Genomic DNA, 27,981 nt, shown 5'->3' with positions numbered 1-27,981 from the left:
AATTTGTTGCACATTTCCTTTTTTCAAAGTAGTTGGTGAAAATTCTGATTATTACAGTTCTGTGTTTATTTACTTAGAACTGGTTGACTAAAAGTTAGTATTCTGAACAAGAGTCTGCCAAAGACATTAGCATAATTATATAATGCAAGAAGCTTATCAGGATATGGTAGCATGCTGCACTTAGTGCAAGCTGCCCCAAAGTATTCTGCAAATACTTCCATGGGAAAATATCAAGGGCACTTAAGATGCATACCATATATAACTGCTTAAAGTTGTGTCCATCTGCAGACAGCATAGCCCCTGATTTACTGTCGCATGAAGCCAACAGATTAGGGTCTGTGTTGTTTGTTCTACTAATTACACTTAACAAACTGTGTAGACCTTGATCTGCCAGAACATTTTGCAATGGCAGATCATAGTCATTGCAGTTTACGGGTGAACTCTGCATTTTAGTATGTATGGTAGATTAAGGAAGATGGTTACATCACACCATAAATATGGGTCAAACTTCATTCAAGTCCATGGCTTGAATTTTCAATAAATTTTATGATAGCTGTAAGGAGAAGAATGTTTAAAAATAGAGTTTTTACTTGTTCTTTCCCCGCACCTTTCACCATCCAGAGTTGACTGCCTTTGCAGTGACATTGTAACAAATTCATGCTGTTTTGTTTGTAACATGTGCCTCTTACTCACACACACACACACACATGCACACACACAGCAGGACGACATTCATTTGAATCATCAAAATGTACTAGATGCTGCCTTTCAGTTTCAGATCATCATTAGTTAATCTGAGATAGGTGATGTTTGATGAGAAATTATTCCAGAAAAAGGTCTTTACATGATTACCATAGCCAGACATGTATCATATATTTGTAATGCAGTTCAAATCAACTGCCAGATGTTTTAGGTGGAATGTTAATATAAGAGATCAGAAGAAGAAAAAAGTATGAAATTTATTGGCAAAATTATTGTATTTACAGTAAATTTCATGTTACTTTTCCTACTACGTACATCCTGTCAATATATTCTAAATGGTAAAATTTAGAATGGCAAGGAAAATTAGGAACATTCATTGACAAATTGTTATTCCATGTGAACTGACAACAATGTTGGCAACATTAGAGCTGTTGTGCAATGTATTTAGGGCACATCACTCCAACTGACATCATCCTCTTGAATAGCAACAAATTGTTTGTATTCTGTTTTTATTGGAAATCCCCATGGATGAGCAAGCTGTTGAGATTCCAGTAACCTTGGAAATACAAGCTGTTGGCACATGTTAACCAGCCACCAGATGCTCTTTATTCTATAACTGAGTAAACAAGTCATTCTCACAAAGTTATAGAGGGCTTTGAGTTTCCTGAAAGCAGCAACAAAATAATAACCTGAACATTGTGTGTATAATCCCAAGTTTGGTCTGACTGCAAACAATGTAGACTCTAATGTCAGCACATTGTGAGGCAGATCTGTGACTGTAAGTTGGGCTTTGACTCCATTATATTATATACAATAAACAAGACTCTCCCCCAAAAAAAAATTTAAAAAAAAAAAATTACCGTTTGAAGAACAATACCGTATGTACTCCAATAAACGTCTGACTGCAATATGTATAAACCCATATATGTCATCATTCACTGTGCTGATAGATTTGCAAGTTAGAAATAATCAGTGGAACATAGGCCTGATTTGACACCTCATCATATGATGGTAGATCAAAGTCTGTGTTGTTTGCAGATGGACTGGACTTTTAAGCAAGTATATATGGTTACATATGTGCTAAAACTATGAAAACATTAGTGACAACAACAAAGAAAGCAGCAACAAAAACATTAAAAAATAGGGAAACATTATCATTATAAAACTCTTATGTTAAGTTTAGATTCTTGGGGGGGTGGGGTCTTTTTATGTTTTATATGAAACTGTTTCAAAAGAAAAAAAAGAATTCTAGCAATGAAACATCATTTACCAACATTTTTCATTTCATCAGTGCATCATATTGTTGACATTCGACTGCCTACCATATATACTTGCCTGTAAGTCTCATCCAGCTGCAAACTGCACAGACCTAGATCAACCATAACATAATGTGCTGGAAGATCCGAGTCAAGTGCATTTTGTTAGGACTAAGCAGAAGAACAACACACAGACATTGGCAGATCAGGGTCTATGTAGTTTGCAGTTGAGCCTGACTTGTGAGTACATGTGGTACTGTGTCCTCATCTTGTTTTAAAAGTGTTTGTATATTTTGATACCTTTTATCTTTCTAACCATTCGTTAACTCGTTTTATATAAATCTTAAATTTCAACCATCCATTAACTCGTTTTATATCTTAAATTCCAGTCATCCAGTAACTCGGTTTATCTCCAGCCCTCCAATAACTCAGTTTATCTCTTAAATTATCTCTTATCTCTTAAACCCCATTAACTCAGTTTATCTTTTAAATTCCAACCATCCATTAACTCAGTTTATCTTTTAAATTCCAACCATCCATTAACTTGGTTTATCTCTTCAATTCCAACCATCCATTAACTTGGTTTATCTCTTCAATTCCAACCATTCATTAACTTGGTTTATCTCTTCAATTCCAACCATCCATTAACTTGGTTTATCTCTTCAATTCCAACCATCCATTAACTTCGTTTATCTCAAAAATTCTGGCAGTCTGTTAACTCGGTTTATTTTTCATATTTCTACCATCTTTTAACGTTTTCTTTTTTTTTTTAACTTTCAAGGTGAAAACCGTAAACTTTATTTGTCCATATAGTAAGGACTTATAAGGGACGTGGTGTTTTGGGGCTGAATTAGGTGTGGTTAGGGAGAGGCATGAATGCAAAGGTTAGGTGTCATCAGATTTCAACAATAGTTTCATTTTAAATTTTGTGGGGGATACAGGATAACTTCTTTGACAAGAGGATTTTGTTTGAGTTCTTTAAGTTGCTCCAGAATATACTTTCTTGCAGGCAGGGCCAGCGCAAGGCAGTATGGCACCCTGTGCAAACATACATTTGGCATCCCCCCCCCCCCAATCTTTAAAATATTTACTGATAATAAATTGATGTAAATTGTGACTAAATAAAAAGATTTTAATATGAGGAAAAAGCAACTGTTTTGTTTCATTTTAGCTACCTCGAGTTTGCACCCCTTTTCTTCTCAGATTTGACACCCATTTTCTTCTCCGATTTGGTGCCCCTCTAAAAATGGCTCTCTGTGCAAGTGCACTGCTTGCACACAGCTTGTGCTGGCCCTGCTTGTATGTTTATCTATAAAAAGTGATGATTTTTAAATGGACAACTTACCAAAAAGTACAGTCAAGTCTTTGACAGAACTGTTCAGCACATCTGTGGTCATTTTCTTATAAGGGCCCAATCTTGATAGAATGAAAAGAAATATTGCTGGTTAGAAAATGTTAGATCAACCTGAAAGTCAATTTAAATTTCCTACAGTTAATTGTTCCCAGTATACATGGTGTCATAAAGTCAATTAGACATTTTATCAGTTGATGTTTGAAACCCATCAGTGAACAAACAACACAGGCCAAGGGTTAGGATGTGCAATTAAAGTCTCCAGAATTGTGAGAAAATTCAGTAGAATGCATAAAAATTGTGCATATTTGCAAGCCCTATCTTTATTTCTTTATTAAATCTCCTATATTTTAAAATAATTATCCTCTTTCTTGAAATAGGGAAGGGATTTTTCCTGTTAATTTTAAGTTCTAGAATAAGCATTGATAGACCCAGACCTTCAATGCTATTCACATGAAATCATAACTCAAACAACATTGACCCTGATCTGATGTGACATTGTGATGGTTACTCTGTGCTGTTTGATTTGGCAACTGCTTCGGTGGCCTGGTGGTTAGAGCGTCAGCCTCATGCGGGAGATCGTGGGTTCAAACCCCAACTGAGTCATACCGAAGACTTATAAAAATGGTACTAACAGCTGCCTCACTAGGCACTCGGCATTAAGAGGTTAGTATTCAGTCTGGTCGGCCTGGTGTCAGGATAATGTGTTTGGGTTAGGCATCATGCTACATGTCTACAGCATGATGCCCCATTGCTAGACATCACTATAAATTGCCACACTTCAGCCATCGTAGTGACGTGACTAAAACATTTTTAAAAGCTACATTAAAAATCCAGATTACACAGACACACACACTGTTTGATTTGCTTTGTACATGGCATAACAGACTGGGTCTGTGCTGATTTACTCTGAACATGGAATACCAGATTGGGTCTTTGCTATTTGATTTGCTTTGTACATGGCATAACAGACTGGGTCTGCTCTGTACATGGTGTACCAGACTGGGTATGTGCTGTTTGATGTACCTTATAAGTATTCTACCAGATATACCATTGAACTGTCAGGTTAGGCCTACTAGGCTGTACCTTAGAGTAAACTGTCAGCATACTAGGTTGTACCTTAAATGAAACTGTCGGGTTAGGCATACTAGACTGTACTGTAGATTAAACTGTCAGGTTAGGCCTACTAGACTGTACTGTAGATTAAACTGTCAGGTTATGCATACTAGACTACTGTAAATTAAACTGTCAGGTTAGGCCTACTAGACTACTGTAAATTAAACTGTCAGGTTAGGCCTACTAGACTGTACTGTAGATTAAACTGTCAGGTTATGCATACTAGACTACTGTAAATTAAACTGTCAGGTTATGCATACTAGACTACTGTAAATTAAACTGTCGGGTTAGGCATACTAGACTGCACTGTAGATTAAACTGTCAGGTTAGGCCTACTAGACTACTGTAAATTAAAGTGTCAGGTTATGCATACTAGACTACTGTAAATTAAACTGTCGGGTTAGGCCTACTAGACTGTACTGTAGATTAAACTGTCAGGTTAGGCCTACTAGACTACTGTAAATTAAACTGTCAGGTTATGCATACTAGACTACTGTAAATTAAACTGTCGGGTTAGGCATACTAGACTGCACTGTAGATTAAACTGTCGGGTTAGGCATACTAGATTGTACTGTAGATTAAACTGTCATGTTAGGCAAACTAGATTGTACTGTAGATTAAACTGTCAGGTTAGGCCTACTTGGCTGTTCCATAGTTAAACTGTTAAGTTAATCATACTGGACTTGATATAACTGTCAGGTTAGCATACCAGACTGTACTGTAGATTAAGAAGTCAGATTACATGTTTACTGCGCAGTAGTCCCCATCTAATCTTTCAAGGCCATCTACCCCTGATCAAAAACTCTTTTGCCTGACACCAGAGTAGTATATTAATGTTCTTAAATTAACATTATCCTCGTCAGGAAATGCTTATCTATTGTATGAAAGTAGTTTTTGATTGCAGTAGGGCTAGTGGGGGGGGGTGCACTGTGCTAATAAAAGTCTGAGACCATAAATAAGGCCAAACAAAAGGAGTTATTTCCAGTAGGTGGATCATCCCTGTTTCTCAATGCCAACCCTAGCACTTTTCACACCATGGTAAAAAAAAAAAACACATTATATATATATATATATATATATATATATATATATATATGTGTGTGTGTGTGTGTGTGTGTGTGTGTGTGTGTGTGTGTGTGGATGGGTTTTAAAAAAATCTACCAGCCTACTCTAATTTTAAAACCAGTACTAGGAAAAATGGGTGTGGTGGGGGCTAACCTTGTCTAAATCATTTTATTGCAGGCTGGGTAGCTGTTTAAGGGGGGGGGGGCAATGTACTAATAAAAGTCTTGGGCCATGCATAATCTGGTTATAATCAATAATTTGTTAAACAAAAGCTGATCATATGACCTATTTAAGTCACTGTAAGTAAGCTTGCACTTTGAAAAGTTGACTTGTTTAAATGGCTGCAGAAGCAGTGCTTCCTTAACCCTAATTTATGCATCAGAGACCCCTACATTTTTCATTTCACCACCATTTCTGACACTGTTTGTTTTTTGTTTACTCAATCTGATCCCAGTTGTGACATTAAAGGGATTTTTAACTCTCAATCTTGAACCAGTACTGAGAAAGACAGATTTTAGTTGCTGATAAATATGGTAATATTAATATTCCAATATGTGTCTCCTTGAAGCTCTACCATCCATGCTAGTTAAAGGGAAGAGAAATCTGTTTGTGTGGTAGTCTGGGACAAGTTTACAGTTCCGCTGTAACAATATTCCATCAGGGTCTGTTCTAGAATGCATGATTTCAGGATTCATTTATTTCTCAAAAATCATTCTGAAAATTGCAGATGATGTCTTACCTTTATTTTGTTAGAAACCTCTCGTATGTTAGAAAATTGCCTCCTGCTTCAGATGTTTTTGGGTGGGGGATTTTCCGAAAATATTTGCAGTTATAGAATAGATCCAGGAATATAAAGTACAGAATCTGGATTATTCTGCAGTTTTATTACAATTTTGTGCAGAAGCCACTTTAAGATTTGTGGTAGGTTAACTATTGTTTTTGATTTTTTTCAAGCCCAGAGCTTCATGATGTATGGTAGACTTTTAAGGGGTAACTATTTGTTTTCAGAGTTAAATTTAATGACTCACCTGACAAAAAATTTGACCATGAGATTTTCTTGCCTTTAATCTGGCACATTGCCAGATGTTGGTTCCATTCATTCTACCCAACAAAATCGTAAACACGGGCTCTAGTCTAATGGGTATTGTCTTGGACCTGTTTCAGGTTTTCCACACAGTGTATGCTTTGTGTCAAAATGCTTTACAAATCTTGGATCATTTAGTTTCAGTATTTTGCCGATTTTTGAAGAAGCAATCAAATAGTGTTGTATGTTGAAATTATACAATTTCACATCTAATCACTTATTGAAAGCATTCACCAATGCTTTCTGCCCAGGTTATGTGCTTTTTGGAGAAATGTTCTTCATAAATTTGTACATTATTTTTGTTTTGCCTGCACAAACATTAAACAGATAAATCTCTATATACTTGCTTGTAAGTTGTGTCCAACTGCAAACTGCACAGACCCAGATCTGCTGCCTCATAATCCACTTGCAGATTTGGGTCTGTGTTGTTGGTTTTACTGATTACTTCATTATGCAGTGATAGATCAGAGTCTATGTTTGTAAGCTCAAGTCTTAAGCACATATGGACATTGAGTATCACTTTTCCACATTTAAAAGTTTAGTGTTAAAACTTTTGCAAGTAAGAGACTGTGATGAAACTTGGAAGGAACTTGTCACCACTGGCAAAAGTAGTTGACAGTGACCTACTTTTCTTGCTCTAATGATGTTGCAAGGTTTTTGGATTATGCCATGGAATACCAGTCTTGAGAAAACAGTTTTATTTGCCCAATATCCTCATATAAGACTAGTACAACTGCAAAATGTACAAACCCAGATCTGCCATCACATACTGTGCCAGCAGATCTGGATTTGTGCAGTTGGTTAGTGGTATTCAATAAAACAAGCAACATAGACACTGATCTGCAGGCACATTATACTAGGGCAAATCAGAATCTTTGTTATTTGCAGTTAGCCTCAACTTATGAGTATATATGGTAAATGGAAAGGGCATCATTACATCAGTGTTGGTTTGTTAGTTATATTTTACCACCCAACCAACCAACCCTCACACCAAGGGCTTGGGGATATAGAATGGTCCCAATGCACTCCTGGATGTAGTAAGAGGCAGCTAATGGAGGCAGGAGCAGCCATGGCTGAGTGGGTAGGGAGCCATATTTCATTTTACAAATTGGCTAAGAGAAGTGATTTAATTTGTATTTGGTCTGCCAAGCAGGTAACAGATATTTGGTTGGTACTCAAATTTTGAATTATATCAAGCCCACTTAATGTATTTGATTCAAAAAGGTTTTAATTATTTTGTGTAATCTTTTTCAACATTTATTTTCTTTGTTTATTTAGTACATGATCAGCTTAAAATTTGACAAGTATGTTTATGGTTAATATTACTGTTTATTTTGATACCAATTTTGAAAATAAGTGTATTGGAGATAAAGAAAAATAAAGAAAAGATAATATTGACTCCAGATAATTTATGTAAATTGACTCCAAATCTGACATAAATTTGATCAGGCTTTGGAATTGAAGTTTTTTCTAATTTTGCCTATATTAGTTTCTTAGTTTGATCTTCAGTAATGGTAACTGAGAATGCGACTTTTACAAAACCCTGTGTAAGGCCTCACTGCTTCATGCAAGCCACTCCTGCTGTGGGAGGAGCTAAAAGATGACCCTGACACAGTTAACAAATCTTGACAAGAATTCCCTGAATCGGCCATGTTGTCTGTTACTATTCATAGCAATGATAAACATATCTTTATTGTGGACTTGGCTGTCAGGGATTACTGGGCACTTGAATCAGTAACTTTAAATTGGATATTACAAATTATAAAAATGTACAGCCAGGTCATTCTGCTATTACTCACAATATTTCAGAAACATTATTTTTAGCAAATGTGATCAGTGGCTGACGGCATATTGGATCATGCTTATACCTTGTCTAAAACTGGACTAAACAATTATTATTGGTTTGATTTTTCGCAGAGCAAATATAGTGATAGTGACTTAATTATTTACCAGTGTTTAGAATTTTAGAATTTACAATCTCTCTCTATCTCTATCTCTATCTCTCTCTCTCTCTCTCTCTCTCCTCTGACCACTCCAGTGGCCTAGTGTAGTGATTAGAGCGTCTGCCTCAGATGTGGGAGGTCATGGGTTCGATGCCTGGCCAAGTCTTACCAATGACTTACAAAAATGGTACTTAAGCTGCCTGACTTGGCGCTCAGCATTAAGAGGTTAGTGTTAGGACTATTCGGCCTGGTGTCAGGATAATGTGACTGGCTGGGACATCATGCTACATGTCTGCGGCATGATGCCGTAGTGCTAGACACTGTCACACTGCAGACATCGTAGCGATATTACTGAATAATTGTTAAAGCTACGTTAAAATTCCAAATCACACACACACACTAACTGGTACAAGTATCTGGATTTCATTATTTTAATTACATGTACATTGAATCAACTGCCACCAGAACAAGTTTGAAAACATTTCGTCGAAAAAAAAATTAACGTTTCTTTTTCTTTTTCTTGACCCCTTAAACATTAGTTGTAAAGTTCAGATTTTATACCTGTAAAATATGTATTATATACATTTATAGGGGTTGTAGAATTTTTGCTGTGTATATTTGAAGTTGTATTGTCAAAATCCATGATTTTTTTTACTAAGAAGTTGGCCATACGTATTTAAAACTATTTAAGGCAATGCAAGAAACAAAATTTATAAAACTTTGGTGCATGATTAACTTGTATATATACATACATGCATACATCCATCCATCCATCCATGCATGCATGCATGCATACATACATACATACATACATACATACATGCATGCATACATACATACATCCATGGATGCATGCATACATACATACATACATACATACATACACGCATGCATACATACACACACACACATACATACATACGTACATACATACATACAATCTTGAAATAAAATTACTGTGCATTATTTTTTTTACTAGACTTACCTTGACTATGACCCCTGACCTTTAGACTCCCAAATCTCAAGCATTCTTCATGACCCTAAGTGCAAGCAGTGCACACAGTTTGGATAGTGGCAGCATCCTTGGTATAAATAAAATAAAATCACATGACATGCTGCAGATTGATGTATAGGACACATACATGACCCATGTATACCTACCTTCTGGGGGCACATCTTGACCACACTACACACCCTACCACTGTCCACCTTCTGGAGGCACATCTTGACCACACTACACACCCTACCACTGTCCACCTTCTGGAGGCACATCTTGACCACACTACACACCCTACCACTGTCCACCTTCTGGAGGCACATCTTGACCACACTACACACCCTACCACTGTCCACCTTCTGGGGGCACATCTTAACCACACTACACACCCTACCACTGTCCACCTTCTGGAGGCACATCTTGACCACACTACACACCCTACCACTGTCCATCTTCTGGAGGCACATCTTGACCACACTACACACCCTACCACTGTCCACCTTCTGGGGGCACATCTTAACCACACTACACACCCTACCACACTACACACCCTACCACTGTCCACCTTCTGGAGGCACATCTTGACCACACTACACACCCTACCACTGTCCACCTTCTGGAGGCACATCTTGACCACACTACACACCCTACCATTGTCCACCTTCTGGGGGCACATATTAACCACACTACACACCCTACCATTGTCCACCTTCTGGGGGCACATATTAACCACACTACACACCCTACCATTGTCCACCTTCTGGGGGCACATATTAACCACACTACACACCCTACCATTGTCCACCTTCTGGGGGCACATATTAACCACACTACACACCCTACCATTGTCCACCTTCTGGAGGCACATCTTAACCACACTACACACCCTACCATTGTCCACTGAAAGTGGAACATAGTCTTTTCAGGTTTATTAAATACCACCCTGTGAGATGGAAGCTATTTTCTTTGAAATTGATTAAAATACTTTAGAATGATGTCCTAGACTTTTTGAGGAAATTTTGTTTTGGAAGCAAATAGTGGCTTTATATTATAAGGATTTTATATTTTTTACCTTTATATTTACTTTGTAGACATTTTACAGAGTTTAACATTGTTACCATTTATTTTATTTTGTAGTGCTTCATCTTTACCTTTATTTGGAAGCATTTATTGTCATGTTTTTGTGCAGTTCTTCATTTGTGCATTTTTAGAACTTTTAAGTGGTAGGTACAACATGGTTATTTATGTGCTGAGGTGTCATTACGTACTAAAGACATTGTCAGTTCAGATAAAATTGAAAAATTGACAGTCGTCATCTACATGCACATTTCTGTGTAGCAAAGCCATTGGCGCTAGTGCAGAATTAGTGCATAACATTTGGTGCTCTGCTAACATGTGTATTTAAGCTCGTTGAATCAATAGGCATTAGTGGAGACTTGACTCCACTGTATATACTAACATGAGCTCCATAATGAGCTTGAGCATTAACGTTATCAGCTTGTAGAACAGTACGAGTATTCAAGACTTGCAAGTTCCCCCCCCCCATTGCTGGTGTTGTGTATACACAGCTGTACATGAAGTTAAGTGCATTATTCATTTACAAATTACTCTAACTGAACCGAGTAAAGAACAGATGCACGTCTTGTGTTGATCTCTGAGGTTGCATAAATCGGCATCTATTGCAAATATGTCAACTCTTATCAGTAGTTTACCTTGATCCAGTAAATTTAGCATCCAATAAATATGCCATCTGATAACATTTTATTGTTTGTTGTACAGATCTGTATCTTATCTCAAATGATTTGAAAGTGGGATTGCACATATGGCGTTATTGGGCAATGATTTGGGAACTGTTGAACCTTCACTGCATTGAAACGCTATACTCTTTTTAAATATTTCATTTTGGTTAAACCAAAATTCATTCAGCTAGTTTGAGTTATCCTATTAAGTTTGCATTTAGGTAGTGCCATGTCGTTTTCAGTACATGTAATTTATTGACATGAGTAGGTGAAATAAGGCTTTTATTATACTGTGAAATAATCCTGTACAGATATTTTCATCATAAGATGAGACAGTCCTATATAAATACTTTCACTGTAAGATGAGACCCTATGTTGACGTTGACCTTGACGAACAATTACATTGAATAGGAGAAGATATACAGTTACTCGTAGGATCTTGATGAACTTTCCATAGTCAAAAGACATTTGCTTTTTTGTGTTATGGAAAAGGGTATGAATTGTACATTTGATCCATTGTTGTCAAACGGGGTGTGAATTGTTGTTCTGACCTAGTGTGTTGTAGAAAAGGGTATTCATTCTAGCTTTGATCCAGTGTTTTCTGTAAAGCGTAAAAATTGCAGGTTTGATCCATTGTGCTATGGCAAGGGGTAGAAATTGTTGTTTAACCCAGTGTGATACACAAAGAGTTATCGATTGTACCTTTGTTCCATTGTGTTATGGCTTGTGGTATAAATCATAGCTTTGATCCAGTGTGCCATTGAAAACCAACCAATAAATCTATAAATTTGTCTCCCTTTTATATAATATTATACAGTTTGAGAAGTATCATATTAATGAAATTATGTAACAGCTGGCTTGTTAATGTTGGGTATTGTTGGTTCCAGTTTAACATGGTTATTGATTTTCTACAAACCACAAATTTGAAAACAATTTGCCCATCTTTGAAGACAGTATTGCTGATGCATGGATCTGATGAGTGATAAAATCTTTATTTTTAGCAAAGCCACAAAAAATGGATACCCACACAGAAATAACTGCTGTGTAATGTATCTGATCAAGGTCAGGGTTATTGTTATCTGTGAATCATATATACTTGGTTATAAGTCGAGTTCAGCAGCAAACTGCACAGACCCAGATCTGATGCTGCATAATGTTCCAGCGGATCTGGGTCTGTGCAGCTTGTTAGGAGTAATCAGTAGAACAAACAACACAGGCCTGATCTGCTGGCACATTATGCATTGATAGATCAGTGTTTGTATTGTTTAAAGTTTTTACCTGACTTAAAAGCAAGTAATGTATCTGTACAGTAGTATGTAGTTTAAACAAGGCTACTGTTGGTGGCATTTTGTTATTTGTCATTTCCTTCTTGGGATATCTGAGAACAAAGTCTTCCCGTTTATCTTTTTTACAGTTATTATAGTCCTTGTGTGCAGTACATGTCACTGATATTGACAAGTACTTCTTGGTGATATGAATATACGGAGAACATGCAATTTAATCTGACAGTGTCCAGTCTAACAGAGTCAGCACTGAAGGAATTCAAGTTTTACATTATCTATGTTGACTTTAAAGCATAATTCAACAGGAAGTTTTGCTTTCTGTAAAAAAAAAATTATTTAATTTTATTTATTTTTTGTTTTTCGTTATTTTAAAAAATTTACACTTGATTTATTGTTTTAGTATGTTGAGCAACCAATCCTGTATTGAGGATGAACACTTTAAAATAAAAAAGGTGCCCATTTACTGTTCTAGTCTTTCTTTATATTGTTAAGTGGAAAAATTGATAAAGGAATTTGAAGCAACCAAAATGTTATAGAAAACAGCATTGACTTCATACTGTGTCAAAAGTCCCGTTTTGCTTGACATGTTATCCATCCATATTGGACTTCTTCGTCTGCATATAAATAAATAATTTTACAGGAAGCAAAACTTCCTGCTGAATTATACTTCAGAAGTCAAAAGAGATGAGTGTAAAACTTTTAATTCCTTAAATAAAGACAGAATAGGTAACACCAACCGCTAACAACTCATTTCCTTTGTTCTGTTTATGTGATTATTTGCCCTTGATCACACTGAATGGCAGCTGTGGAAATTCCACTTCAAGGACAAGCCCACGCAAACTGGGTCATAAGAGCAATTATCATGCCTGTCTTGGATATAAATAGATTTACGGAAAATGGGGGAAAACCAGAACAGTCAGGTTATAGCTGGGAATCAGTGATAGATTTGAGTCACTGGATTTTCCTGGAGCTACATTTTCTGAAAATAGGCAGTGTTTACCATAGCAAATCTTGGTCCACATTTTCAGAATATTGGAGTTGTTTTGATCCCATGTGAAGTAAATACCTACGTGTTGTTCGTCATACCTAGCATAAATACCATATGCTAAACTAACTCACCTCTTGAAGAATAGGCGGGGGGCTGAGAACTTTTTATTTTTTTTAGAAAACGAAATCTAAATGCCAGACAGATTAAAAAATTGCGCTCCATTTTGTAAATGTATCCATTATATTAATTACAAACATTATCTTGAGTAGGAAAAACCCGTTATCCTGGTTCAAAAGAAAATCCCAGCCCCTCTCTGTCCCATAATATGGTTGGCGCCATAAGAACAAACAAACAACAAAAAAAAAAATCATTTCAAAATCCTTTATCCTTTACATGAAAAATGTTTACAACTGTTTTCATCAGATATATACTTAGACTTAAGAATAAGATGAGTACTTTAAGAAAATACCAAGAGAGGGTGCTAGAGAAATGACATTTTGAAAAGGTTGTAACAGGTTAATGTGCATGAAATGTGTTAAAAGGAAGGAATTTTGTTTGTTCCATAGAACTTTTTGCTGCATGGTTTGTTTTGAAGGGTATTGTTGAACACATTATTTTGTTTATGAAGTGAAATTGAACCCTTCTTTTGGACCATTTAACCTTCAGATTAATGCACCTCCAAACCATCAAACCTTAGAGCCATTAAACACCCTCAGATTGAGGACAATTCAAAATGGAGAACCTTTCTGTTGTACCATGAACCTCCAGACTGTCCAGATATAATGTACAAACCCAGATGCTTGCACTGCTTTTTCATTAATAAAAATACATATTTCAGTAGCAGTTCGGCCAAAGAAACATTTTAGATGCAATTAGATAATACCTGTGCAATTATCTATTGTAATTTATTTCATAACTTGTTAAAAGAAACACATTGGATAAACCCCTCAGCAAGTAGTCTATACTTGCTTATAATTTGAGTCAAACTGCAAACAACAAAGATCTTGATATTCTGTAGCATGATGTGCCAGTAGGTTAGGGTCTGTGTTGTTTGTTATACTGATTACTCCTAACAAACTGTATAGGCCCAGATCTGCCAGTACATGATGGAATGGCAGATCTGGGTCTGTGCACTTTACAGTTGGACTCTAATTATAAGCAAGTATAAATGTTACTATCATCTAAACACATGAATAGATACAGATTTCACATAAATAACTTTATCAATCCATCTTTTTAATCTTGTATCTTTATTCACTTTAATGACAGCTTCCATAGTTTATAAGATTTTTCCTAATGCAAATGATATTGTTAATTCAGAAATGGAATATCTCTTAAAAGAAATGTATTAACTGTCTGGATACTATTGATCCAGTAGGTTCAAATTTTAAGATGGTATATGAACTTGATTCATAATTTTTTCCGTATTGCTATTGATGCCGGTCTTAAATACTTTCTCAATAACTGCTTTTGTTGGGCTGAAGCCTGAAGCCTATTTAAAGAATTGTGCTAACAGTGTTTTGGGGTATTTAACGATAACTATAAAATATACAATGCAGCTGCTTATTTTTCTTTTTCTTTCATACAAGTTTATTGTCATATTTGCTTGATAAAATATATAAAAGTGTATCCAAATGATATGTATGACATATCTGTCTGGCGGGGGTGTGGGTGGTTGGTGATATGATACACCTGCCATGATTGATATGATTCAAGATAAACATACTGCAATGTGATACATTATTGATACACGTATCAACATCATCTTTACATCATTAGAAGATCTCATTAATAGGATGGTGCCATTTTATACATGTTGACATATTGGTTGTATTTCCAGTATGCAGATTACAGACATAGGCTGGTAGTATTTCCAGTATGCAGATTACAGACATAGACTTTTTGTATTTCCAGTATGCAGATTACAGACAGACTGGTTGTATTTCCTTAACACAGTGCTGTCCAACCCATGGGCTGCATGCATGCGGCCTGTGGGCTGATTTCAAATGGCCTGCCAGAGTTCGAGCAGCTATATAGCCGTTGCTTTTCAGTTTTCTACTGCGGCCCTGGACTTTAAAAAAAAACATTTTTCAGTGGCCCATGGTGTCAGAAAGGTTGGACAGCACTGCCTTAACACATTAACCCCTGGAGGTTTTTGTCGTTTTTGTCTGAAATTTGAGTAGGAAACACATTTTGAAAGCTATTTCTAAATGTATCTGAAAACACCAAATCCCAGGTGATCTTCCAATAACATACTGCCTAGTTGTGTTAGAAACATTGGCTTTTTGGCTCGTGCATAAGCAGAAGGGTTGTTTTGGTTTTTTTTGTGCTAAACGGACCCATTATTTTTTAATCAAGACCTCTCTTTTTTCCAGATGCCCATCTTATCCTATTTTTTGCAAAGGTTTACCTCTCTGTTTGCAGTTCATACCGGTTTGCTTTAGATCTGAGACCAAAAAGTCTAAAATCCAAACACAAAATTGGGTTCTGACCACGGCCAGTTTTGGATAGAAAAAAATCTATTCCAAAAATTGAGGTTTTTCCCTCTTTATTTTTTAGTGCAACTAGAAATTCCAGATTATTTGGTATCATTGTAGAGCTTCCTCTGTCTACCTTTCTATAATACCACCGACTTCAGTGTAACATGCGTGACCATGATGCTACAGAGATCTGCAGTAGACTACTACCTCCTGCCATGTTAACTCGTCACTAGGGGTTAATGTGTTAAGAAGGATTTTTTTATTTTTTTACAAATCGTCAAGGAATGGCTAAATTTGTATTTTATGTGCAATGTTGATGCACAAGTGATTTAGTATGCAAGGAATGTTCAAATTTGGTGATGTCATCAAAATGCACCCATTAACAAATTTGAGTAGGAAACTCATTTTGAAAACTAATTCTAAATGCATCTGAAAACACCAAATCCAAGGTGATGTTTCAATAACATACTGCCTAGTTGTGTTAGAAACATTCTATAATACCACCCACTTTAGTGTATCATGCATGACCATGACACTACAGAGATCGGCAGTAGGCTACTACCTCCTGCCATGTTAACTCATTGCTAGGGGTTAATGTGTTAACAGACATACACCGGCTGAATTTCCAGTGTGCAGATTACAGACTGGTTGTATTTGCAGTATGCAGATTACAGACAGACTGGTTGTGTTTGCCAAATGCAGATTGCAGACATAGACTAGTTGTATTTCCAGTATGCAGATTGCAGACATAGACTAGTTGTATTTCCAGTATGCAGATTACAGACAGACTTGTTGTATTTCGACTATGCAGATTACAGACAGACTGGTTGTATTTCCAGTATGCAGATTGCAGACAGACTGGTTGTATTTCCAGTATGCAGATTACAGACATAGACTGGTTATATTTCCAGTATGCAGATTACAGACAGACTGGTTGTATTTGCAGTATGCAGATTACAGACATAGACTGGTTGTATTTCATGTATGCAGATTACAGACATAGACTACTTGTCATCAATTCATTTGCCAATTCTCATCTTTGACAAGATTTTTTGAAATACTTGCAAAAAGACATCTGTTAGATGTCAATGATTTTTATTCACCTTTTAGACAATTTCAGGCTGCTTCGTTTGATCAGGTGCAGTGCTCATGTTACTCACCATGTGCTTTGTTTTGCACTGCATGAATGCTGAACTTCACTCAGACAGGTGAACATTTGCAAATAGTATGGTAAGTTCAAGATTTGGAGTAAAAATTGTCAAAGACAAAAGAATCATGTGCCCAAGTGCAATATTTACCTTTGTGCACATGTGCAGGAAAAATAAACAATTGAAAACAGTATCTTTTATTACCTTGGCAGCCAGCTAATGAAAATCTATTGGATGTATTCATAAGTAACCCTAAAATGGTTTCATACCCCCATCTCAAGTAAAATGAAAGGAATCTATAGGGTTTAATAACAAATTAAGTCAGATGTGTTATGCGTGACAGACCTTGGGTATGAGATGTATTATGTAATAACAGATCTGGGTCTTGTGTATTAGCAGAAGACAGATCTGTGTCAGTGATCTGATATATGACAGATCTGGGTTTATAATATAGTGTATTTTGTCAGATATTGGTTTATATGTTATGACAGATCTGATAGCAAATCGGGATCTGTGATATATTTGACAGCTGATGGATCAGTGATATTTTATGTGATAACAGGTCTGGATCTTGATGTTTTGTGACAGATTGGGGTGTGTGCTGTATGTAATCAGTCTGGTCATAATCAGTCGGGTCTGTGCTGTATTGTCTGATGACCAATCTGATATATTATGCAGTGACAGTTCTGGTTCTTTGTGTGATGACATATTTGTTATAGTATGCAGTGACAGTTAAGGTTTGTGTGATGACATCTGTTATAGTATGCAGTGACAGTTCTGGTTCTTTGTATGATGGCAGATCTGTTTTAGTATGCAGTGACAGTTCTGGTTCTATGTGTGATGACAAATCTGTTATAGTATGCAGTGACCGTGCTGGTTCTTTGTGTGATGACAGATTTGTTATATTATGCAGTGACTGTTCTGGTTCTCTGTGTAATGACAGATCTGTTATAGTATTCAGTGACTGCTCTGGGTCTTTGATGTATTGTGCAATGAAAGATCTGAGTTATTCATTTCACACTGGGTACTGGCAATACAGATATGTCAGTTTTATACTTAAGGTTATATGTCTGTCTGTATGTGTGTGCATGTATGTATGCATGCATGCATGTATTGGATTTACAACATAATCCTGGCTAACTATTGCCAACCTGTGTTTAAGTATCCTGAGAAATACATACAAAACAAAAATGAAGGCAAAAAGGAGACCGATCCTTGCAATATAAGTCAGATTGTATTACCTCCATTGTCAAAATCCAATGCCTTTTCAGCTAGAACATTATCATTTTACACAACCCAGAGAAAAAAGAAAAGATCTCCATTAATTGACTGGGACAGCATGCAGTGGACAAATTGAGCCTGTTTGGCCCGGTGGGGGGGGGGGTATTGTGTCATTTGTCTCTTATTGAATAATGCATGAGAAAGGACAAAGCCACTGATAAGTCTATGTGAGCTTGGGAAGGCATCAGCAGTTTATGACCTGGACTTGATAACTGTAATACTGAATGCATTCACTCACCCATTGAGTTAGGGACCATGTCCCTTCACAGTCTGGGTGACTCCACAGAATTTCAAAGTGACAAAAAGTTTTTCCACAAGATGCAATGGTTTTAAAAAAAAAGTGCACCAGAGGGATGCACAGAGGTCCTTGTTTTGGGGAACAACTGATCAAAGATTGCAGGTAACGTGCAATCCTGCACTCCAGGTATATCATTGCTCAACAGCGTAACACTTTTCTTTGTGAATTTTGACAAGAGGTGTCTGTGATGTTCAGTCTGTGCAAATTTGATGAATTCATGGGCAACTGGTTACAGGGTACTTTTTTCCACAATTTTTCAGTGAAATTACCCTTATTTGGAAAGTTTAAGAGCTCTTGTTAAGTATGAAAATCTACATTTTTCTTTTGAGTTTTTAAAAACTTCATAAGACTGTATTTCACAAATTGTCCCTAATTAGATCCAGTTGGCAGTTATGCATTAGAAATTACTTCACATAGTGATTGACAGGTTCAACAGCTCATAGATTACCTGTCACTTAGCTGTAGAGAAAGGTTAATAACAGGTGGAAACAAGTTACCGAAAAGTTTCAAAACGGACCATGAATAACAAAACGTCTATTATTCAATCACATGATGACGTGAATGGTAGGCTATACCATTCACATCATCATGTGATTGAATAATAGATATTTTGTTATTCATGGCCCGTTTTGAAACTTTTGGGTAACTTGTTTCCACCTGTTATTACTTCCACAGTCAGAAGTTACATAGACATGTCCTTGGACAAGGCACATGACTCCAGTTACTGCAGGATTAAATAACCTGCCATCTGTACTCACTTAGAAGACAAGTCCCACTGCAAACTGCACAAACCCAGATCTGCAATTACATAGTGACATTATGCTATGACAGATCAGGATCTTTTGTTGTTTGCAGTTTGACTTGACTTACAATAGAGTGTATACAGTACTGGTGTTCAGTTTTGCCCGTCACCCTGCTGGAGTATATGCCGTCCACAAAAGATTGCCAGAGGCTTCTGTCCTGTGCCATCCCCTCAAGCTTACTCCAGGTGTGACCCATCTTAGTGATGTCTGCCTCAAGGTTGTGTCGGCAGGTATTGGTTGGCCCCATCTCCGCTTGCCTCGAGGGTTCCACCTCAATGCCTGTCTGGTAATGTTGGTTGGCGGCTTACGTAGTGTGTGTCCTATTCAACCCCACCTTCTCTTCTTGATCTTATCCTCTGCTGGAAGCTGGGAGGTTCTCTGCCACAGGTTGGTGTTGCTGATGGTGTCTGGCCAGCGGATCTGGATAAATCTTCTTAGGCAGCTGTTGATAAAGGTCTGAACTCTTTTTACGGTTGACTTAGTGGTTCTCCAGGTCTCTGTTCCATAGATTCAGTAGGACTGACGTCACGTTGGAGTTGAACAGTCTGATTTTGGTAGTAGTACTAGTGTTACTGTGCCTTTAAACACCAAAACCAAAACAAAGCATATGTTAACTACCCCTTTCATGTTAGTGACTGGTTTTTTTTAACTTGTCAAACAATACTACTAACCTGAAGACCAGTCTTTATGCTTACAAGATTATTTTAGGCATTTCATCATTGAAGTTAATTTAAGAGCAAACAAGACAGCATATAAAGAGTATTTTTGTGTCATTCTGAGAATTTCAAAGAGAAATGAAACAAAAAATTGTATCACAATATTGCAAAATATTATGCAGTATGTTTTCTGTGAACACAGATATAATGTAACAAATTTATGAGTACAAAGTAAGAAGTCAATTTGACATAACAGATGAATCATACATTATATATATATATATATATATATATATATATATATATATATATATATATATATATATATATATATATATATATACATACAGCAAAATACTTTTGGGTATTGTAGAACTGAACACTGGTTGGGGGGGGGGCGAGATATTGGTATGTGGTATTTAATGAAGTAAACAAACATACTGGTAGTGATTGCAAAAAGTGTCATCATAATTGTAATTTTTTGAAAACACTTGTGTTTTGCAGGGATATACAACATATCTTTTCCGAACAAACATGGAGCTGCATGGTTTAGGATATGTGTGGCGTGCATTGGAACGAAATCTAGGAATGGACGATAAAGAAAAAATTACAGGAATGAGACTTTGTAAAGACAAAATGGTGAGATATGAATGTTATATTTTAGACCCTACTCAGATCACTTCTTTTCATTTCCACGGTTACAGCGGTACATTTAGGTTTTAAAAAAGTTCCACTTGCCTGGCATTCATAGGTTATTTACTCCAATTGCATGCAGAAAACTACTTGTGTTACTGTACTGTAAAACACAAAAGCAAACAGATATCAAAAGATTGGACTGATGCTTTGTATTTGGGGATTTATATTTAAATCCTAAATTAGTTGGTCACACTGGCATGATTTTCTTATTCTTTGCAACTGCTTTATGGTTTTAGTTCAAGAAGCACTTAACAGGCAAGTCATTGCAATCCAAGAACTTAACGTATATACTTGCTTATAAGTCAAACTGCAAACAAGAAATATTCTAATCTGCCTTAGCATAATGTCCCTGCAGATCAGGTTCTTTCCAGTGTGTTCTACTAATTACTCCCAACAAACTTCACAGACCAAGATCTTCCAATGCATTATGCATCGGCAGATCTGGGTCTGTACAGTTTGCAGTTGAACTCGTCTTATAAGCAAGTATATACAGTATTGTTTTGAAGCACGACATTCTATTTTGAGCTAACCTGGCCATAAGACAAGCAAGTTCATAATATAGGCCAGCAGCTGGCATTTTGTCATCAAAATTTTCTTGTTACCACACCATAGAACTTGCTTCTTGATCGTTGATCAGATTTTGATCAGACTTGGAATGTAGTTTTGCTTACATCATAAAAGTTGGAGAATGGTTCCATTTTGAGCAAGATCCAAGCTTACTAATGAGATCATCTTACATAAATTGACTGAGCCTCTTGACACTTGGCAGACCAGATTTCTGATATCAATTTGGTCAAACTTGGAAAGTGGGCTTTATAAATAAATAATGAGCAAGATCCATGTATATTAATTGGTGATCTTGCAACAGTTTGAGCATATTCTGATCCACTTTAAATATGAGCTTTCATCATCAAGTTCTCAGAGGAGGTAAATAATGATTGTTGTTGTTGTGGGGTTTAACGCCATTTTTCAGCACACGATAGGCTATGCATGGCAGCCAGTATTAATGGTGGAGGAAGAACCTGGGAAGAACCACCGACCCACGAGAAGTTACTGGCAAGCTTTCTCACATACCCACATTGGCCAAATCCTAGACTCGAACCCACGCAGACAGGTAAGATGGCAGTGATCCGTAACAGAGAGCACTTTAGACCACTCGGCCACTCGGGGCCCCTAGATAATGATTGAGATTCATGCATATTAATAAGGTGATATTGCCTCAATATGACTGAGCTTATTATCACTCTCAAGGCCATATTTCTGATCTGATTTTTAACAAACTAAGAATACATACATGTATAATCAAGATCAAGTTTAATGATAATTGAGGTCCACATATATTAATGATGTATTTCTGGTAGAGTTTATTGCACTGAGTAAATAGGCTTATATCATGATATTCAATGAGATATGATAGTAATATGACTAAAATTGTTAAATCTCTGTTAAAAATCTAAATCGCACATATTAAAGAGGTAGTCATGCATCTGGTTAACTCAGCTTCTTGCTGGTAGACTGTGTTTCTGACTTTATTTTAATCCAACTGATGGTAAAGAGGCTGATATTGTCAATATGTTGAGTCTTTTATAAGACTTGTGCATATTTATGTGGTAGTTACCATATTTATGTTTTAATTACCATATTTATGTGGTAATCTTTAATCTGATTGGCTGAATTTTTGGCCACTCATGAGACTGTGTTTCCAATAGGATGTTGATCAGACATGGTAAATTGGGCATATATCATGAAGATATTTGTTGAGTGTGATTATGAATGACATAAGTGTAGATAATAATGTGATCTTATATTTGATTGGCTGAGCCTGTCAACACTCCTACAGCTGTATTTCTACTCCGTTTTTTATCAGACTTGTGTAATAATTTTATAGTAGTAAGATGTATTTGAGTATGACCAGAAATTGTACATATTTGTGGTGGAGGATCAGAGGGTATCTCATTTTTTTAGTAAATATAATGAATTATTATGCGAGTGAAGTGGAAACGTGGTATTATCATGAATGACCTTGCAGTTGCTCAAAAATCAGATAGATCAATGCCCTGGGTCCCAGTGTTAAATAATTTAATTATCAAAGTTACAAAACAAAATGCAAAAGGAACTTACAGTATTATGAAGTGAATCCAAAATAATCCTCAAAAAGTTCGGTGAAAGTCCAAAAGAATGAAAAGTTCGTATAAATTTCAAAACTAGAAATGTACTGGTCCATCAGTAATTGTGATGGCCAAATGGCATTGTCCAGAACTCCTTTGAATAATTCACAATAGTTCCTTGATAATATTTTTGACCAAATGAGCACTTTTTATTTCCACCGATCAGTCCAATCAAATGTTTTCCTCAAATAATATCCAGGTACAACATAAAACAAATTTGTAGACTTGATTTTACAACAGGAACACAAGAAATAAGAATGACCCCAAAAATAGGAATGAAATTGCTCAGGTCTCTCCTTATATACACCTTCTTTTACAATTATATTTTGCAGTTAACTCCAGGTGACAGATCATACTTCTCATTCTAATGTTTCAAAATACCTGCTCATGTGACCTAACTCATCCAGTAAGAATTGGCTTAATTCTTCTAAGATATCACCTGACCAATCTGTCCACTGGGAAAAAGGCAGAATCTCATAAACATTTTTACTACTAATTCTATTATAAGTCACTGTAAAAAGGTAGGTGAGCATCTATTTATAGGTCATATCAGTTTTACGCTCTTAATATTCCTAAAACAGACCCTAGTCACATAGACAAAATCTAACTAAGGGTAATAATTACAATTTACAGCCATGAATAAATATTGCAAAAATTGTATAAAATCATGTACCAGGCATTACAAAAAATCTAGATATACATAAGAATTTGTGACTTATACCTGGCCCCCAATAAAATGTTATTAACCTTGAAAGAATTGATAATTACAATATATTTAATCCATGAAGTTAAAAGAGTTGATAGCCACTGATTCTCTTGATATACAATGTGGCTGTTTTCTGTGATTATTTGCACATGTATTGTACAATGACATAAACATCATGCTACATGTCTGTGACATGACGCCCCAGTGCTAGACATCACTATAAACTGCCACACTGCAGACAGACATCATAGCGATATGACTGAAATTTTTTTTAAAAGCTATGTTAAAAATCCAAATTACACACACTCACACACATGACATAAACTAATTATGAAACTTGAAACTATTGTTTTGACTGATTTAAACAATCTGTATTTGTTGCATATGCATTGTACTGTGACATTACTAATTATGAAACTTGATCCCACAGTGTTTCCCTTTACCCTCATTTATGCTTCAGGGACCCCAAAATTTTAATTTGACCCCCAGTTTTGTTACCAAAGTATGTTTTTTATTAAGTCTGACACCAAGGGGATTTTTTAAACTGTTTTTCACCCCTAGGGGAAACACTACTTGAAGCTAAATTTTTTTAACTCATTGAATATTTGCAAAGACCTGTGGTTGTTGGGGGTTTTTTTGTTGTTAACTTCAGTGGAGGAATGTGGAGATTTTTCTACCATTACGAAAACGAAACTGCTACATTTTCCACAAATACTCGTCCATATTTATCATACTGAAAGTTGGTGATCCCAAGAGACATATGCCACAATTGTTTGGAATTCCACATATGAACATGCAGAAATTGTGACATTGTTGGTAGACAGGGTCCTACACAGTTTATTTCTGAAGTACAATTTTTAGAGCGACAAAAAAACACAGAAAATAAGTCAGTTTAAAGTATTTTAATATTTTCTTCATATTTCATATCATATAGCAGTTATGTTTTGTCAAAATTATTGCAAAAGACCCTTTGGAGATACAGTAATTTAAGTCAGAGCAAGTAATTTTTTTAGGGCACTTGCCCTGAGGATATATCTGAAGAAAAAAAATGGGTTCTTTATGCCCTGTTGTTAAGTTTTATTGACAACATTTTTGTAGAGTTCTGTTTAATTTGTCGGAAGCTAAATCACTGCTGAATATGATACAGTGATACATGTATAAAAAAAAAGTCACATTTATATTGTAGTCACCTGGTTACAATGGCCATTATAATTTACCCCAAGCAAATTTATATTAAAAAAGTCACGTATCTCATTCACCTGGTCACAGTGGCCATGATAATTTACCCCAAGCAAATTTACAATAAAAAGTAATGTATCTCATTCACCTGGCCACAATGGCCATTATAATTTAATCCAAACAAATTTACAATAAAAATGTCATGTATCACACTCACCTGGTCACAGTGGCCATTATAATTTACCCCAAGCAAATTTACAATAAAAAAAGTCATGTATCTCAAGTCACCTGGTAACAATGGCCATGATAATTTACCCCAAGCAAATTTATAATTAAAAAAGTCAGTTATCTCAGTCACCTGGTCACAGTGGCCATGATAATTTACCCTAAGCAAATTTACAATAAAAAATGTATCTCAGTCACCTGGTCACAGTGGCCATGATAATTTACCCCAAGCAAATTTACATTAAAAAAGTCATGTATCTCATTCACCTTGCAACAATAGCCATAATAATTTACCCCAAGCAAATTTACAATTAAAAAAAGGGGCCCCGAGTGACTGAGTGGTCTAAAGCGCTCTCCGTTATGGATCACTGCCATCTCACCTCCATCTGCATGGGTTCGAGTCTCGGATTCAGCCAATGTGGGTATGTGAGAAAGCTTGCCAGTAGCTTCTCGTGGGTTGGTGGTTCTTTCCGGGGGTTTTCCCAGGTTCTTCCTCCACCATTAATACTGGCCACCATGTATAGCCTATCATGTGCTGAAAAATGGCATTAAACCCCACAACAACAACAATAAAAAAGGTAAAGTATCTCATTAACCTGTTTTATGTGATCAGTAGCCAGATTATTTCCACACGAACACACGCACCAATGTTTGTTTCTTCCTGCTGTTCTATGCATGCAAATTAGACTTTTGTTTAATGAGAAGAATTTGTTTAGACAAATGAATAGCATATAAATTGAAGTGTAAACATTTTTTATCTTGCTTTTATATATCATACTCGTGTTACACTGTCAGTTTAACTTAAAAATACCTATGTGTCAAATTCAAAACCATGACAGTTTTTGTCATTAGAAAGAGAGGGTTGTAGTGATATGATGAACAGTAGTCACATAGTCACAGAAATGAGTTGGATTTTGTGTCAGTGTGACAGATAATGTTTGAAATCTATATTTGAAAAAAATGTTTATCTGATGAGAAAGCTAATCACTTAGGAGCGATACAAATTCATTCTGTTTCATTGGGTCAAGGGTCATTCAGTGTTTACAAGACTTGTTTGTAAAAACTACAAATATGGCAGCCACATTAAACTTCTTTTTGTACCCAATTCATCACAGGCATCTCACATAAGCTGACTCTTCAATCACAGGAAGATGAGCAACTAGTTAATCCAGATGTCATTTTGAAGTTCAAACACCTGTTCATGTCCTTTGTTACGCAGTTTGGCTCAAACACCTGTTCATGTGCTTTGTTATGCAGTTTGGCTCAGCTAAGAATATGTCTCTAGTTTCACAAATGTAAACTGAAATTAATATTGTGTTGTGGTGCACAGTACAAGGATCAGTGATATTTTTATTTTTAAAATACCAGTGATTATTTAATATATAGGTTGGATTAAAGTGAGTTGGATGCAGTAATCTTGTGTTGAACATAACTTCAAAAGAGAAAAAAACATACCTACATACATAGTGGTATTCAGTGCATGGTATTTGTTTAGAACAAATTATGAAAGACTTGCATACAGAGGTTACCTGTATACAAAACCATTTTTTTTCTTTCTTTTTCCTATGGTTGGTCAATATAAACAGGTTTGACTGCATGCAAAATTAATACTTCTTTCTGTCAAATTTCTCATCTTTTAGGGCGCAGTGTTTGATGTTCCGTCTGATTTGGTAAGCACACTTGATGAAGCCTGGAAAGATGGGAAGTTTGACTCACTGGAAAAAGCCACTCAGCTTCCAGAATTACTGGAGTTTGAAAGAAATGATTCCTGGAACAACAACACTAGTAGAAACAGGGGTGCATGGGGAAGAGGATCTGGATTTCAGAGAGGATCTGGATTTCAGAGAAACGGTTATCAGGACCATAAGCCACAATCTCACAAAAGATTCTCTGACACTGATAATGCTTATGACTCCCAAAACAAGAACAGAAAGAATTGGTATGACAGTGAAGATCAATAGCAGATAGATTATGTTGCCATGAAGTTCATTTAATTAAACAACAATTTTATTCCATGTGTTTCAGAATTTTTAATTTATGAACAGATTCTAAAATAAAAAAATTGACCAAAACTACAGCTTTACCTTGTAATTTTATAGTCAAGGGAGCTTATGGTATAGTATGGTCCTACGTCTGTTGTACATTGTCTATTCATGGTTTCTGTGTACAACTGCTAAAATAAAAATACAACCAGTTTGCACATGATTTTGCAGGGAGCACATGGGCCTTTCAGATTTGGTCATTTAATGCAGATCCAATATCAGATATGGCCACCATTACTTAAAAGAAAGTACCCTTTCAAAAGCTTTTTTTTAAAACTGCTTCACAGGATTATTTTATTGGTTTTCAGTTTAGTACAAATTGTGCCAGTCTTCCTTCAAATATTGCCACCATCACTAAAAATAGAAAATAACTTAAACAGCTTCAAACCCACTCGACAGAATTGAACAAGTTTTATAGGGGTTTACCTTTTACAAATGTTTGGGCAAACTAATAGGAAAATTGAACTTGCCTCTGGGGGATTTGAGCTTGCCCCCAAATTCTGACAACAAAATATCATAGATAAAATAAAAGGTTTTGATGAAATTACATTGTAATTTATTCTACAAATATAGAACTTTTGTTTCCACATCATCCAGTTTTAACACTGAAATCATAACATGCATCTTGCAGGGATTTACAAATTTTGTAATGGTCAGATTGCCCAGGGTAGGCTGGTTTGAAAATTTAAGCTTGCCCATGGGGAATCTAAACTTGCCCCAAACATAAGATCCCAACAGGAGTAAAACAGTGAGATAAAATATGATGTATTTTATA

At 36.1% G+C, this 27,981-nt stretch overlaps 1 protein-coding gene across 2 annotated transcripts in view; it reads left to right on the top strand.

Annotated features, from left to right (window-relative positions):
* The window catches only part of LOC149803751 (nucleolar RNA helicase 2-like), a 90,485-nt gene extending 63,249 nt beyond the window's left edge, over window positions 1-27,236 (top strand). For both annotated transcript variants that reach the window (XM_089953520.1, XM_089953519.1), the window contains exons 14-15: window positions 20,695-20,829; window positions 26,805-27,236. In XM_089953520.1, the coding sequence (XP_089809646.1) occupies window positions 20,695-20,829; window positions 26,805-27,125 (456 nt within the window). In that variant the 3' untranslated portion in view covers window positions 27,126-27,236. The remainder of the gene's footprint in view (window positions 1-20,694; window positions 20,830-26,804) is intronic.
* Window positions 27,237-27,981: the final 745 nt, after the last annotated feature.

The sequence above is a fragment of the Sinohyriopsis cumingii genome, chromosome 3, assembly GCF_028554795.1.
Source record: "Sinohyriopsis cumingii isolate HCF-2022 chromosome 3, ASM2855479v2, whole genome shotgun sequence".
In the NCBI taxonomy this organism is placed as follows: Eukaryota; Metazoa; Mollusca; class Bivalvia; order Unionida; family Unionidae; genus Sinohyriopsis; species Sinohyriopsis cumingii.
Note: the sequence above shows the minus strand (reverse complement) of the source record. Positions and strands in the feature narration are given on the sequence as shown.